Source organism: Pteropus vampyrus, unplaced genomic scaffold (genome assembly GCF_000151845.1).
Source record: "Pteropus vampyrus isolate Shadow unplaced genomic scaffold, Pvam_2.0 Scaffold58, whole genome shotgun sequence".
NCBI lineage: Eukaryota > Metazoa > Chordata > Mammalia > Chiroptera > Pteropodidae > Pteropus > Pteropus vampyrus.
The window spans coordinates 295,882-313,264 of NW_011888839.1; the positions used below are offsets into that span (position 1 = coordinate 295,882).

At 34.1% G+C, this 17,383-nt stretch overlaps 1 protein-coding gene across 1 annotated transcript in view; it reads left to right on the plus strand.

Moving 5' to 3' along the window:
* The window catches only part of SEC63 (SEC63 homolog, protein translocation regulator), an 88,199-nt gene extending 71,554 nt beyond the window's left edge, over window positions 1-16,645 (plus strand). The window contains exons 15-21 of the mRNA XM_023530957.1: window positions 2,072-2,131; window positions 2,337-2,510; window positions 5,629-5,787; window positions 7,540-7,641; window positions 10,767-10,865; window positions 14,760-14,864; window positions 15,559-16,645. Of these exons, the coding sequence (XP_023386725.1) occupies window positions 2,072-2,131; window positions 2,337-2,510; window positions 5,629-5,787; window positions 7,540-7,641; window positions 10,767-10,865; window positions 14,760-14,864; window positions 15,559-15,702 (843 nt within the window). The 3' untranslated portion in view covers window positions 15,703-16,645. The remainder of the gene's footprint in view (window positions 1-2,071; window positions 2,132-2,336; window positions 2,511-5,628; window positions 5,788-7,539; window positions 7,642-10,766; window positions 10,866-14,759; window positions 14,865-15,558) is intronic.
* Window positions 16,646-17,383: the final 738 nt, after the last annotated feature.

The following is a 17,383-nucleotide window of genomic DNA, read 5'->3' on the forward strand; positions in this document are numbered from 1 at the left end:
GTTCTGTTAGCTGTCTCGAAATTTTAAATTAATATTCATAGTTTTTCACACTAGTTTTCACACACCAAAAAACCTTGGAAAATAGATTAATTCTTCATGTGGTGATTTGTTAATTCCCTATAAAACATTTTAATAATAGGGTAATGTGGATATAGTTCTTAAACTTTAAAGTGCTATACAGAGATTATTATCAATTATTGTTGATAATTTTATCACCTGCACCTTTTCAGTCAATTCTTTAGAGAATTTACTCTCTATTTTAAATTATTTTTATTTTTTATTTAAAAATTTAAAAATTATAATGAAAATAACTTTTTTTAATAATTATGTGAAAAATTTGTGCCACCTGAGAAAAAATTGAGGCAATGCAAGAAAGTATAGGAAGAAATGGACATCATTAATCCTACCATTCTGATGCTTACCCCTTTAGATAGCCTCATGCATGAATATCCATAGCGTTAAATGGTATTTTTATCATATCCTCTTTCTCTCACTGACCTCCCCCAGGAAACCATTTGTCAGCCCCTGATGACCAGAATTCAGTCTTGTGTATATCCTTTCATATCTTTCTCCAAGCTCGTATTTACTGTCTGGACCTTTATAGTGCATATATGTATATGCGCGCACAAACGCGCACGCACGTGTACTTTTCTCATTCTTTTTTATTAAATCTGATCATATTATATATGTTTCCTGCATCTAGTTTGTCTCAGTTGATATTACACATTTATAATACTTCCCAAATTACAACTCTAGTTGTAACTCGTGTTTAATAGACTGGTATTTCAACTCAGTTTTTTCAACTAGTGGTAGATTTTAGCCTGTTCTGCTCTGAGGTCTGTGAGCATCTGCAGAAGATATATGCTGCATTAAACTCCATGTCTAAAACCTCTAGTAGGAAAACCATATTTTATAGTAGGATATATCAAATCAAAGATACTGATTTTATGGTAGCAAGTGGTAAGGAAGCATTTGTGTCACAGACTGGATGAGAGATGCTTCCTAGGAGAAGAGGAAACGCTAAGCCAGTGGCCATGATTGGGTTTAGAATCCAAATTTATACTACTCACATGTTTTTGGGTTCCCAGCTTGAGAAATGAGCAAAAAATTGGCCTTGGGTTGTTGACAGACGACAGTCTGGGGGAATTGGTAGGAGAATAAACAAAACTGCCCTGGAGGAAGGGAAATGATCGAGTATTTATCATCTGGTTCTTGTATAAGTTTTTATCATCCAGCTCTTGTATGAACTGTATCTTAGAGTAATTAAGTATTAAGAACTCAATAATAAATGAAGAAACGAAGCACGGATGATAGAATTAGACTAGGGGTTGGCAAAGTTTTTCTGTAAAGGTCTAGTTAGTAAATATTTTAGGTGTTGCAGGCTGTATATTCTCTGTAGCAACTACTGAACTCACAAACAGGCGTGGTTGTGTTCCAATAAAACTTTAAAAGTAGGCAGTGGACCATAGTTTGTTGATCCCTGAATTAGGCTACTAGTATAGATTCTTCCTGGAATTTAAGTCCTAAATAATAGCCTCTGTACTGAATAGAAACATTATATGGTGGTGGATATGTCTTAAGGATATGTGGATTTTCTTGGTGTTCCACTTAGTTACAGATCCGATGAACAGTATCACTGACAATAATGAATAAACTAATATTGGTCTTTTGAAGTTTTAATATTAGAAAATAATGTAAAATTTCAACCTCATAACATTATGTCATGTCTGATTACTATTAGAAGTGAAAATTTAAACTGAAATATTTTTGACTTTATAATGCGTTTACATATGTTAAGTCATTGCATTTATAAATTTAAGTACTCTGTACTCTATATTCAAGACAGATGTGAGATATTTCAGAAGGTAACTTCTGAAGTATTTAGTAATTGCTAAATTGGCACACATTCATCATTTACTGATTACTTAGCTTCTTGTCCCCTCTCATTGCCCCTCCTCCATTGTCACCAGTTTTAAAACTTACTGGTAATACATTTTCAAAGATTACTTTGCTTATCTGAAAGATAAATACAGGTTGACAGACCTAATGTTTTTCTTCTCACTACCTCTAGGAAGTATTTGAAAAGGAGCAGTCCATTTGTGTTGCAGAAGAACAGCTGGCAGAAGATGGGGTAAAACTCAAGTTTTATTACCTCTCTTTCTTGATGATAGAAATGTTCTGTTTAGTTCTCTGACTGATTTATTTATGTTGTTACGGGAGAATAATTCAGTTTATGAAAACATTTAGTTTAGCCATTTCCATCTAAAAATTACTGTGACTCCTGAATGAAACTATTGCTGTAACTTCTGAGTGTGTATATGTGTTGTGATTTACAGCTGGGTGATATTAACAAGAACAGGACAAAAGGAGGATGGCAACAGAAGAGTAAAGGACCCAAGAAAACTGCTAAATCAAAAAAAAAGAAACCTGTAAAAAAAAAACCTACCCCAGTGCCCTTACCACAATCAAAGCAACAGAAACAAAAGCAGGCAAATGGAGTCATTGGGAGTGTAAGTTTACTGTTCTTATTATATAGTTATCTTTATCGAGATGTAGCGTGCACTAAAATGTTCAAATCTTATGTACACAGCTTCTGAGGTTGTACATATGTATTGTACCTGTGGTGCCGAGATCAAGATAAAAAGCCCTACCAGCACCCTAGAGGCTGCTTTGTGTCCCTTTTCAGTCAGTGACTCCTCTCTCCACCTCCACTCCTTTTTTTTATTAATTTGTTTTGCCTATCCTTAAATTTCATATAAATGAAATTATGTTTCATTCAACATCATGTCTGTGACATTCATCTTTATTGTACATAGCAATCCATTTGTGTGTGTGTGTGTGTGTGTGTGTGTGAGTGATCCCACTGTATGACCACAGTTTACCTGTTTTGTGGTTGGTGAACATTTGGGTTGTTTCTAGTTTTTTGCCTATTTTGAATAAAGATGCTGTGCTTATTCTCATGTGTGTCATTCTGTGGACATTCATTTTTCTTAGGTATGAACCTAGCAGTGAATTGCTGGGTAATAAAATAGGTGTATTTTTAACTCGTTGAAAGAGCCCGTTTTCCATAGTTGTACCATTTTATGTTCCTACTGGCAAAATATGAGTCCAGTTGATCCATATCCTCACCAATACTTGGTTTTACCAGTCTTTTTATTTTAGTCACTGTGATGGATCTGTTGTATCTCTGTGTGGTTTTTATTTGTATTTACCTGATAACTAATACTGGACACCTTTTTATATGCTTACTGGTCATTTGGGTATCCTCTTTTTTTTTTACTGGGGATGTTTGTTTTCTTATGGATTTGTAGGATTCCTTTATGTATTCTGGATATGAGTCATTTTTACTCTTAATGGTAGCTTTAGATGGTTCTTAATTTTAATGAAGTCTGTTTTATCAATTTTTATATGGTTTGTGCTTTTGTGTCCTGTTTAAGACATCCCTGCCTATTCCAAGAACATAAAGACAAGATAGTTTTCTGTTTTCTTATAGCAGTATTATCGTTTTACTTGTTATATTTACCACCACGATACATCTTGAATTAATTTTTGTGAGTAGTGTGAGATAGGAATTATGGGCCACTTATTCTGGCATCATTTATTGAAAAGATCTTCCTTTCCTCTGAAGTGCAGTGGTGATTTGTTATAAAACAAGTGACTATAACTGTATATCGCAGATCTGTTTATGGACTCTACTCCATTTCATTGGTTATTTTATTCTTTTGCCAATACCACACTGTCTTAATTATGGTGACTTTATGTTATGTATTGAAATATGGTAGTATAGTTCTCAAACTCTTATTTCACGTCTTCAAAGTTGTCTTGACTATGTTAGATCCGTTGCATTTCTAGCTAATTTTTGGAATAAGCTTGACAATTTCCACCAAAAAAAGCTGCTGGAATTTAGACTGGTATTGCATTGAATCTATGGTTCAATATGGGGGGAATTCATATGTTACCAATGCTGAGTCTTTTTATTCATAATCATGGTTTATCTTTATTAATTGTATCTTCCTTAATTTTTCTAAGCAGTTTTTTGTAATTTCCAGTGGCAGAGGCATGGCACATCTTTCATTAGATTTACTCCTGTGTATTTGATGCTTTCTAGTGCTATTGCAAATAACATTAAAATAATTTATTCTGCAATGTTTATTGCTGGTGTATAGAAATACGGTTACTTTCTAAATATTGATCTTGTATCAAGGAGTCTTAATGAATTGACAGTAACTAACCATTTGTGCAAATGTTAAATAGACTTTCTACATACACGATTATGCCATCTGGGAATAAAGACAGTTTTATTATTATTTTTTAATCTTTCTGCTCTTTCTTCTTCTGCCTTACTATACTGGCTAGAACTTTCTGTGTAATGTTGATTAGGAGTGAAGATGGTGGTCACCCTTGTCTTGTTGATCTCAGGGAGAAAGCAAACATTATTTCACTATTCAGTATGATGTTAGTTAGCTATAGGGTTTTTGTGGATAGTCTTTATCAGGTTAAGGAAGTGTTTCCTTCTAATGTTGAGAATTTTTATCATGAACAGGTACTGAATTTTATTAAATACTTTTCCTCTATCTGTTAAGATGATTGTATGATTTTTATTCTTTCTGTTAATGTGAATTATATTGATAAATTAAAATTTTTTAAACAATCATTGCATTCCTGGAATAAATCTCATTTGGTCGTAATGTAGTATTCTTTTTTATACTTATTTGGATTTGATAATATTTTGTTTAGGATTCCTGCGTTTGTGTTTATGAGAGATTATTGGTTTGTCATTCTCTCTTCTGTAATGTCCTTGCCATGTTTTATATTGAGTTCATGCTGGCCTCATTAAACAAGTTAGGAAATAGTCTCTCTTTCTCCTGGAAGAATGTATATAAGATTGAGTTTGTTTCTTATTTGGAAAAACTATCTAGAGAAGCCATCTGGGCTTAGAGTTTTAAAAAGGAGTTTAGTTATAGAGTTCTTTTTAACATATTTTTTTCTTATACCAGTTTTCATAATTGTGTTTTTCAAAGAATTTGCCCATTTCCTCTTGAGTTACCAAATTTATTGACATAAAGCTATTCGTAATATCCTTTATTTTAATGTCTTTTAGATTTGTAGTTATGTCTCTTTTATTTCTAGTATTGCTAATTTGTATTCTGTCTCTTTTTTTCCTTGGGTCTGTCAGTCTTGCCTAATAACATTTATCAATTTTATTAATCTTTTCAAAGAACCAGTTTTTGTTTGGATTTCCCTTTGGTATATCTGCTTTTTCTTTCATTGATTTCTGGTCTTTGCATTTAATTTGCTGTTCTTTTTCTTGCATCTTGAAATGAACTAGTAAGTATACTGTCTGAGATATTGGCTTTCCTTACTGCATTGTACTCTGTCAGTTATGGAAGATAAACTATGAAGAATGACTAAAATAACTAACATTAGACAAATAAGCCAAATGTTAAAGTCTTTAGTCTGACTTCCACATATTTATAAATAAGAATGTTTATAATTCTTTAAAATTCTATATGAAAAGTGAAATTATAATCTTGAGCCAGATTAAATATGGCAATAAGTTACCTTCAGGAACTCAATAACATATTCACTGAGATACTTAGAACTTTTTTGTTTACTTTTTCCTTTTAGGAAACTGCAGTAAAGGAAGATGAAGAAGAAGTTTCTGACAAAGGCAGTGATTCGGAAGAAGAAGAAACCAATAGAGACTCCCAAAGTGAAAAAGAAGATGGTAGTGACAGAGACTCTGATAGAGAGCAAGATGAAAAGCAAAACAAAGATGATGAAGCAGTAAGACTTATAGGTTCAAATAATTGGAATTATACTTCTGATGATAGTTTTGGGTTTTATTATTGTTTATTTGTTTGCTTGTCAGTTTACTACCAGTATATTTTATAATCTTGTATTGCTTTTTAAGAATATTTTCAAGGGATAGTGGTCAGAATTATAAAGAAAAATAGTTCCTAACAAGGATTGGAAATCCTAATTTTCTTAAATCTTAAATTGCTAGGTGAATGAAGGCCTAGGTCTGAGGTGAAGTCAGTTTGGTGTCTTAAGGCAATTTTCAGTGTTGGAGATGACCCTGGAAATATGAGTAAGGAAAGGTGGGTTATGCAATAGGTAGCAGTTACTTGGAAGAGTCTCAGAAATTCCATGTAATGTTTAGGGGTAAGGAAACATTACTGTGAATAAGAATGTCAAAAGGTTGGTTAAGGGAAGAGCTGACATTTACAAAATGCCACCTTGTTTCAAGAGGTATATAATACATTAAGTAAAGGGGATCTCTAAGTAATTAAGACTGTGAGGTTATAAAGAATAGGGAAAAAAAAATCTCATGGCATGGAATTAAGTTGCAGATGATTTATGGGAGGGTTGCAGAAAAGACTATTTGGTGGCCAATAATGGTTGGTAGAAAGAAGTTCCCAGCCAGATGAACTATAAACTGATCAGCAGTTTATGTTTGTGTTGTTCTTTTTGACTGGGCCATTGATCTAAAATAATCCTTGTGGTTTAAGAGAGAAAAAGAGATTTCCTAAATAACAACCTCTGAGGCAAAAGTAGAGGCCAAAAAGAGGAAAAGGTAAAGGACAAAGGATTAAAGTAAAGGAAATAATGTACCTGTCCTTGGTAGTGGTGGGGAAAAAATAACAATGGCTGTTTTTAGCAGTTACTGGCCTTTGCCTATTTTTGTATTTTGAGAATTAAGTGGATAGCTAGAAAACTAAAACCTATCGAAGAAATTATCCCCCAGCCTTGCTTTGAGAAAGAGCTGACATATTCCTTTCTGAGTCTGTTAGGATTAGTAGAGATGACTCTTAGAGTTTTGACAGACTAGTTTTTTTCACATGACGAAAAATACATTCATCTAGTTGACAAATAATTATACAAGTAACAAATAATTACTCACTATCTGTCACATTGCAGGTGCTGTGTTAGATGACAGAAATGCAAAGCCCAATGTGAAACAGGGTCTGCCCTTGAATGATAGTAGGCTGGTGGGGAAGGCAGATAAATAAACACTTTAGTACAAAAGAGATGATGTACATTTTGTACAAGGTGCAGTGATAGCACAGAGGAGGGAGTGATCAACTCAGTCCTGAGGCAGAGGGAAATTTGTGGTACTCAGGAGCTCACACTTTAGGCTTTAGCTGCTCCTGAAAGAAGAATGAGAAGGAATTTGCCAGAAAGAGAAAAAGGAAAATCCAAACAGGGTTTAGGAAGAGTGAAATAGCTCAGTGAGTTCAGAGAAGTCCAGGTAGTTTGAAATGACTAGAATAAAAAGTGCAAGGAGGAAGGCAGTGACAGGAGACTGGAGAGATAGGCCCAGGTAGATCACGAACGGCCATGTAGTCATGCTGAAGAGATTAGATTTGATTTAGGAAAAGAAGCATTGTAAATTTTGAGCAGGGAAATGATCAGATTTGTGGGACTGAGCTCAGTAGTAGTTAGCATTGTCAGGATTAATAGCTAGAAGAAGATGGAAACTCCTCAAAATGATTGAAAACATACTTGATTTCAAATGTTTAATATTTATTTTACTAGGAGTGGCAAGAATTACAACAAAGTATACAGCGAAAGGAGAGAGCTCTACTGGAAACCAAATCAAAGATAACACATCCTGTTTATAGTCTTTACTTTCCTGAGGTGAGTTACACGCAGCCTAGTGTTTTCCTTACTCCATTCACTTTCTCTTCAGATATTTCTCAGTTGCCATTTATCACTTTGTGGTGTGTACTGGCTCAGATGTGCTAAACGTGATCTATTCTTGATAGGCCACATTTTTGAAGGATATATTTCAACATGAATTATGTTTAGAGAATGTGTTATTTAAAAATGGGATTGTTAACTCTTTAAGAATTTCTGTGGTTTCCTGTGCTTCTATCTTTTCTGTGCCTAGATTTCTAAGGGTTGTGCTTTGTGATGATTTTTCATTAGCAGTTCAGGCAGTCTTAATCATTCAAATGCATGTTTTGGCTATTGCTATGTGAATCTCTCACTTCTGTCAAGTATTAAATAGGATGAAAAGTTCTTAGTTTTCTCTGAGGGTCCTGTACTGGCCACCCGGAGCCACTAGACTTGCTTTGGTCCCAGTAATTTCTCTAGTCCATGGGAGTCGTGGGACCAGTTAAGTTTACTAAGAGCTGAGCCATGGCTGAACCCCTAGCTGAACCCCTAGCTCAGGATAGATCATTGCAATGCTGTTTGTTCCCTTATCCTGTTTACTTTGTGATTGTGACCTGCTCAGCTTTTGATCTCTTTAATAGGCTCTGTTGTTTGTCTTTCAAATGAATTTGGGATTTGCTTGACATTTCACTTTTGTAGATGGTTCCCTCTGTGGCTAGAGGTCAGGAGCTGGTTGCCTCTTAGTTCAGGGAAGCTGTTCCACAGACTGCCTCACAGCTTTGCTACAGAACCTTCTGCTCACCACTCATGTTTGGCAGGTGATTTCATGTATAAATCTGCTCTCTGCTCTAGAATGTCAATCTAGAGTTGCTGGGGGGTGTTGAAGGCAAATTTCTAAGTAATTTGGCTTTCTTAATAAATGAGTGGCTATGCACAGACTGTTGTTTTGACTTGGAGAGAAGTCATTCCAGGATTCCATCTTAATGCACATGCTGATCTTCTGGCATGTCCTGAGCATTAGCCCATCTGTTAGGGGCATTTTGCCCACTGCGCTGGTAGTCTGCCAATGCCGATGCTCCTGAAATCAAGTGAATAAATCTTACTCATTGATTGTTTTTTAAAAGTGTCATGGGATTCTATAAGCTGCATAATTTTTATCCTTATAACAGTTTCATTTTAGATTATGCTTAGTTAATAGGCAAAATAGTCATTTATTTTCTTAGAACATTTTAGCAGTAAAAATACCTCTTTCTAATTTAGTCTGCATCTGTATAGTAAACATCTCAAAGTACCATTTATCAGATAAAATTTATTTAGGATTTTCTTAATATCTACCTGTCTACCTTCCCATGTACCTCCCATGTACCTATCACACTACCCACTTAAATTTCTTAAACATTTATGTTAATAATTGGCTTAAATGTTATCGAAACTCAGATATTATATGTAATATGTTAAGAATGGTTGGGAAAATCACACATAACAGAAAAACAGTTTTGTTCAAAATGAAAATAACTCAGGGTAGAACATCTTTTCCACTTTTACCATGTGCATCAAAGAGTCTAGGTACAGGTGCCATGCCATGGATTGATACTCACTAGCTTCTTCATAAATATTCTTGGGAGAGGGGTGGGAAAGGCATTCTCCAAGTGGAGAGGGAAAGGAGAAATGTATATTTCTTGAACATAACCCTGAGCTTATATTACATGCATGTTCTGGTAATGATATTTATGACAATGAAATGTCAGCATCACTTAAATAATAGGGTGTTTACCTCATTTCATTAATAATCATAATTTATTTATTGTACTTTATATGCTAGACGTTCTAACACATTTTACTTGCATTATCTCAGTTCATCTTTACTACACGCCCGAGGTAGGCACTTATCATTTAACAGAGAAGAAAAGTGAGGGTTAGAGAAGTAAAATAATCCAGATCTGTGTGGCTTTAAACCAGCATCGGCAAACTGCAGCCTGCAGACAGATCTGCCTCTCTGCCCGTTCTTGTGAATAAAGTTTTATTATAAATCAAGTTTTTGTGGAACACAGCCATGACAGTGGCAGAGTTGAGTAGCTGCAGTAGACCCTGAGGCCCACAAAGCCCAGGTATTAATACTCCGCTTTGAGTTCATTATGTGTTTACCTATTTCGTGTGTGCAAAACACATGTAGACACACACACACACACAGACACACACACACAAAACCTATTGTGGTGTTCCTAATCCTTGGGTTAAGCAGAAGTTGGGTTAATCATGCACTTATGATTTATTTATTCTTACTAATGTTACAGTGCTTTCATTTTTAGCTCCAAAACATTTTTCTTTAAGCCATTTGAGAAAGATATCTTTCCTACTCAATTCTTAAACAGTGAATACTAAGCAGATGACTAAATAATTACTGACGTGCGCTATATAATATAGTGATGGTTGCTGAGCAGACTGAATTTTGGTGCTTCTAGACCATTTAGTCTTCTATAATTTTTTTTTTTTGTTATAGTTTTCTGTCTCTTGTTTGCTTTCCGTGCTGTCATTGTGTACTCTAGTGGCAGTTTGTTTTACCCATCTCTTTTTCTGTTTCTGATCTTTTATGAAGTACAACTAAAAATGCTGAGCTAATTCATATTAAAATCATGTGCAGTGAAAGTTATAAATAGGCTCTTAGAATCCAGGATGCTCTCTCAGGAATAATGTGTTGATGTTTCTAATGTATTGATTCCTCATTTGGTTGTCCAAGTCTCTTCCACTCTTACTTTTTGGCTTTTGTTTATTACTACGTAAGATTACTAAGATTATTTGCTAGATGATATTGTAATAGTTTATATCGCTTTCTTTTTTAGGATATCTTTTGTCATTTAAGGTTAATTAGGGGTTTTTAATACAGAGACCCATCAATAAGGTTTAAGGGGCCATTTGAAACTCCAAAGTTACGCACAAAATTCTTTTGAAGAGGTGATCTACAAATAGTTAAGAACAATTTATTCTTTCAGTGTATATTATTTGAACTTCTGTTTTGTTCTAGGCAGTATATCAGTGCTGAGCCTATAGCAATGAATAAAACAAGGATAATACCTCTAAAATGAAACAAAGTGCAAAACTTTATTTCTAGTTCTTTCTGATTATTTATACCCTTCTTTTCTTTGCAGGAAAAACAAGAATGGTGGTGGCTTTACATCGCAGATAGGAAGGAACAGACATTAATATCTATGCCATATCATGTGTGTACACTAAAAGATACAGAAGAGGTAATTAGCCAACAACAGTATTTCAGTTTTATAAATGTACAGCATTTCACCATCATGCTACTTCATAAAATCTTTTTTAAAAAATAGTTTATTATATTTGGATTATTAAATTTTATTTATGAAGACATTTCATAACTTCTCTCTGATGTCTCTTAGGAGAAGCTCGTTTAAAATTTATAAAGTTTGAATTGCTAAGGGTAGGCAACTTTGTCGGTCTTTTAAAAACTTGTTCTCAACTTATTTGGGGGAGTTTTCACTATTAGTGTCTAAGAATATATGCCTTTCCTTCTCTCCAGAATAAATTATATTGTACTGTAATAAATTAAATTATATTGTAATAAATTATATTAAATGTATGATTTTTATCCTCATTAGATCAGTGCTAAGATATATACCTTTTTTCTTAAAAATAAGTGTAAGATTGGGTGATTAGATTTTTAGCGTGGAATATTTGATTACGTGGCATTGTCCACTGGTGACGACATCACTACTATAGTATTTGATGAACATATTTTACCCTTGGAAACTCCTTTCTCTTCTTATTTTTCCTCTTGATTTTTTATGTTAGTTTTTTAGGAAGAAGGTTCTGCCTGCCCAGCCTTGTTGGACAAGAGCAAGGCTTTTAAATTTTGAGATAGTTCTATGATACCAATTTTTAATCCATAAAAACCCCTGCCCCCCTTATAGCCAAGAATACATGTATGAAACAATTTGTTATTTGACACAGAGCTAACTTAAGGGTATTTCTTTGACAGAGCAATTTAATTTTTTAAATTTAGATTTTACCTATTTTCGAAAATACATTATTAATGTAGTTAATATTTCAGATGATATACAGAAGTGTATGTATTAAAATATCTTGCATACCTGTCTCTCACTCACCCATGCTCCTTCCTGGAGACCATCAATGTTATTAAATTTTTATTCTTCCTGTGATATTGTGTGTATATTTTTACATCATATTCTGTACCTTACCTTTTTCTCTCAGTGATGTACTTTGAAATTTGTTCCAAGTTAGTACAGAAAAAGCTTCCTCATTCATTTTTACAACTGCAATATTCTTTTGTGTGAGTGTTTACTTATTTGGCATTCTGCTATGTAATAGACTTACCATTGTTTCTTGTCTTTTGCTGCAGTGATTAACCTCATGTCATTTTGTATATGTGTAAACATATCTGTCGGATAAGTTCATAGAGGTAGAGTTAATAAATCCGAGGCTCTGTACATTTGTAATTTTGATAAGATATTACTAGATATTTATTTTTCCTTAGGGAGAATGAATTTTTAAGTATGCCCATTGCTTCTCAGTGTGTCAGACATTTTGAATGGCCTTGCTAATCAGAAAGGTGAAAAATGGCATCCAATGTTACTTTTTCTCTCTGATTATTTATTTTAAAAACTTTAAAACTTATAAAAATGTTGTAAGCACAGTACCGTGAACTCCCAAAGCCCCTTCATCTACATTGACCAGTTGTTAACATTTTGCCATGTATGTCTTACATCTTTCTCTGTATGTATACATGCAAAGAACATACACGCATATGTGTATTTCACCCCCTCTGACTCACTTTAGATACTTGGCGGACATTATGACATTATACCCCTCAATACGTGTATCTCCTAAGAATAAGAGCCTTCTACATAAGTACAATACAATTATTATATTCAGGAAGTTTAACACTGATATGGTATTATTATCTAATATGCGGTCCGTATTCAATATTCCACTAATATCTGTTATAGTCATTGTTTTGTTTTGTTTTTAAATTTGAGATCCAGTCAAGGATCACACATTGCTTTTACTTGCCATTCCTCTTTAGAACATTTCTTTGGCCTTTTTCTTTTTAAATTTTTCATGCCATTGACAATTTTGAAGAGTCCAGGCAAGGTATTTTGTAGAATCTCTCTTAGTTTGAGTTTGTCTCATTGGTGAGTCATGATTATAGTTATCTTAAATATTTTTGGCAAAAATACAACAGAGATGATATAACTTTGTTAAGGATGAAACCGAATATTGAAATTCAGTGTGTTTGAGTTGTATTTCCTTTTGTGTCTGTGACCATTGTTCATTTTTGTTGAGTTATTGGTCTTTTAGGTTGGTTTTGTTAATTTTTGATATTATGAAATCAGCCCTTCATGATATGTATTGCAAATACGTATCTCAGTTTGTTTTACTATGAAGGTTGTTTTTATCAAGGAAGATAAATATTTATTTATTTGTTTATCCATTTATTTATATTCAGAGCTTTTTAATAGTGTTACAAATTTTTTTCTTTTATGACATTTAGATTTCGTGTTATAGCTAGAAAAGCCAAAATTGGAGATTAATTTTTTAAAAAAGATTCTCCTATGATTTTTATTTTTTAAGTTTGTTTCAATGGCATACTTTGATAAATAATCTTGCCTACAAAATCTGGATTTTAGAGCTTGGAGGCAGGTCACCAGAATATCCTAATGTCATCTTAAAAATTCATTCTTCCTTTGTCCTAGTACAATGGAAACTTCTAAGAGTTTATAACCCTTTGTGTCTGAAGTTTATGATTTGATAGGACATAACATATATTCTTGACATTTTAAGGTATTTTGCATTTGTAAAGGAAAAAGTCACTTCTCTTGCGTGTTTCTCCTTACTCTCACACTACTACCACCCTCACAACACTTCTGACACCAGATAGCGTGGGTTTTTCCCCACGCCAAACAATTCTCTGTGACACCAGCTGAGTGTCCTACAGTTTAATTCAGTGCTGCCACTGTCTACTTGGAGATAGTGTCAGATCCCACAGGTTAAGGGCTCAGTTCCACAGGATGGCTGCCCCCTACTCTTCCACTTTAGATGCCATTCACAAGTCCAGGTTGTCACCTGAACTTCTGACCAAATGGCTATAAATTGGGGTTCTATGACCCCCTTCTTGGTTCACTAATTTTCCAGAATGGTTCACAGAACTCAGAACATTTACCAATTTATTAAAAAAAATATGATGAAGGATATATATGAACATCCATATGGAAGATACATAGGGCAGGGTATGTGGGAAGGGGTGCAAAGCTTTCATACTCTCTCTGAGTATACCACTCTTCCAGCACCTCCGCGTGTCCCCAACTCAGTAGCCCCCTGGAACTCCTTACTTTGGGAATTTTTATGGAGGCTTCATCACTTAGACATGTAGATCATTAACTCAAATTGTAGCCTCTCTCCAGAGAATAGGGGGTGGGACTGAAAGTTTCAAGTTTCTAATCATGACTTGGTCTTTTGGTGATCAGCCCTCGTCTAGGAGCCCACCAAGAGTCATCTCAGAACAAAACACATTCCTATCACCCAGGAAGTTCCAAGAGATTTACAAACCGGAGTCAAAGACCAAATATTAGAACAAAAGATGCACCTGGTGCTCTTATCTCTTAGGAAGTTACAGGGGTTTGAGGAGCTCTGTGCCAGAAACCAGGAGCAGAGACCTGTATATGTGTATATATTTTTTCTATTATCTCACATCATTTATCTTAGAAATAAGAACATTTGGCAAGAATTATCGCCTTTCTGATAAGTCTGTTTTATTCTAACATTTCATTTCTTTTTCTTTTATACTCTCCTTCATTTCTGCAAGTTGTCAAGGTGTGATGGCCAGCATAGAACTTGACTGCTTTAAATATGCTTTCTTAAGTGAACCCTGTCAGTTCTGCCTAATTTGGTTTCCTTTTGTATAGTATATATAATATGTGACATAAATGTTGTATGTATATTTATTGTCAGAACTTTTGTAACCTTTGTTAGGGTTTCATGTGTCATCTGAGTAAACAAACACCTAGCTCTTACATATTCTGGTCTAGGAATTTTAGGAGTGAGCTGTTATTTCTTCACTCCTCAAGATTTAGATTTTAAGTGCTGATTTTATCTTCTAGGTAGAACTGAAGTTTCCTGCACCAGGCAAGCCTGGGAATTACCAGTATACAGTGTTTCTTAGATCAGACTCCTATATGGGTTTGGATCAGATTAAACCTTTGAAGGTAAGCATAGTGACTCTTCAATAAATGTGATTGTATAGTTGAATAAGTGCTTACTATGCTAGAGACTCATATCATACTTGATATATGATATACTTGATGGACTACTCTTTTAATAAAAACTGAAGTTGTTGAGTTAAAGGAGTATAATGATTTAGAACCTTGAACATAAATTACTTAATTGATAACCTTTTAATGTACTATAATATGCTTTAGCTTTACATGGCCTCACCAGAGGGGTTCTGTTTAAAGATGTGCCTCTTTTTTTCCCGCAAGGGTACCATATTTCTTACCATTGGCTATAGAATTTTACATCATGAGTCCGGAAGCTGCAAAATACCTCTTTGAAGGTCACATTTGAGTTTTTCTTCCCTTATCAGATTTCTAAGACATTACTCAGTGTTCTTGCTCAAGAACCACAGTTATTAATTGTTCATGCCATGGAATAAATATTATAGCTTCTATAAAATCTAAATATCAAACTGTATTAGAAATTTAATGACATTTATATATTAGTAGATTTACCTTTTTATTTCTGGAATAAATGTCTATTCTAAATGAATGTCTTAAATTTGGAGTTATAACCATAAAATTTATTTATTTATAATTGCTTTGGTCAGAGAAAACCTTTTCTTTACCATGTATTTGTTTTTTCATCCCCAAATTTCTGATTTCTGCATTTAATTCTTCTTTATAGTTGGAAGTTCATGAGGCTAAGCCTGTGCCAGAAAATCATCCACAGTGGGACACAGCAATAGAAGGGGATGAAGACCAGGAGGACAGCGAAGGCTTTGAAGATAGCTTTGAGGAAGAGGAAGAAGAGGAGGAAGATGATGACTAAGCAGTACTACAAATGGACCACAATATTTGCACACATTTGCAAATTTTTGCTGTTTTGGAAGTGTATAATAAACCAGAAACAGTGTAGAACTGATGTTGAGGGAGGTGTTAGTTCTTTACTAGAATTGGGTGCACAATATAACTAGGCAATGCTGGTGCCTTGGTACCATCTGAAAAATGCTTAAGGCTTGTTAAAGCCTTTTAAATATGGGTTGGTGCATTTATTTCATTTGCAAATGATAATAAACCCTTTGTTATAACTGTCCAGAAGTGTGGGCTATGTATTATCTGATCAACTTATGGTCCCCGTAAAAGTAAAGGTACCTGAAAATCAATCTATAAATGAGCAACTTTTATTTGTTCATCTTTAGTTTTAGCAAACATTAAAGTATGATAAACACCACAAATACGTTTTAAGTAACATCTGCTGAAGTTTTAATCTTGATAAGCTCTATCATTCATTTATTTACGTTTTGCAGCGATACAAGACTATAACAGCTACATTCATAGCTTTAAACCTTTTATTTTTACCTATCTTGGTCATAAGTTGGCATTCTCTCACATTCCACACAATATAGAGGGCTGCATTTTTGGATTTTCTTTTCTTGATTGTCCAGAGTTAACCAGACAGATAATAAAAATGTCTTTAATGGCTTAGAACATTTTTAAGCCTCTATTTTAAGCAGATCAATGCAGGATCTAATTCTTTTTATAAGCTATAGATCTAAAAATGATTGTGGGACCATATGTTCTTTGACGTTGGTGACTTATGTTATTAAACCTTTTTTAAAAGGTTCACTATAAAAGCTGAAACACATTCTTAGCTTTTAATCTACCTGACTCAATCAGAAGCCTTTTAAGGAAAAAAATATATAACATACAAAGGAGGCATTCTTTTGTATTCATTTTGGACTCCTGTCAATAAAATAGAAGTTTGACTCATTTTCCGTTTGTAATGGTGTGTGTCTTTTTACTCCAGAGAAAGGATATAATAGGAAATTCTTTTGTTTTTCAACTAAAAATTTAATAATATTGTATGTTACTGCTGAAGTGACTGCTATTTCTGTATACTGTAGAAAAACCCACGAGTGGTAGAATCTCCCGCTCATACAGTGCAACCCTGAAGGATAGTGCTCATAAAGAGTAGAAATGTGCCAAAAAAAAAAGTAGAAATGTGTACATGATAAATCATTGAGGTGTAAGATGAATATTTTTATTACTAGATATGGAGGAAGCATAAGTCTATATTATTATAGGACTGATTGTAATTATTCTTTCCTATCAAAATTTCCATAGGCCAAAGTACTGTTGGAATACTAACTTGTGACCTTGTTTACTTAAAAGGTTGCCACTTTCCATGCAGAATTACCACTAGTATTTTGTTACTGCAGTAGTTGGAAATAAAGTTTGAAAATTACCAGAAATATGAATGGTCTTTTCGGTTCTAAATTGAGGATATAGTATTTCCCACAATATGGTCAACATAGTTTTTTCATTGGAATCTCCATCACTTGTTTTTCTTTTTTAAAGGCGTTAGTGAGACCCTTCCTTGGCAGGCAGGAGTGCCACTGAGGATTTGTTTCAGTTTACAGGTAGAGGGGGTGTTTAATTTTCAAGTCATGTTTTACTGGGAAGCTCCAGTGTTGGGAGGCAGCTGCTGGTCACATAGTGCGGTGGAAGGG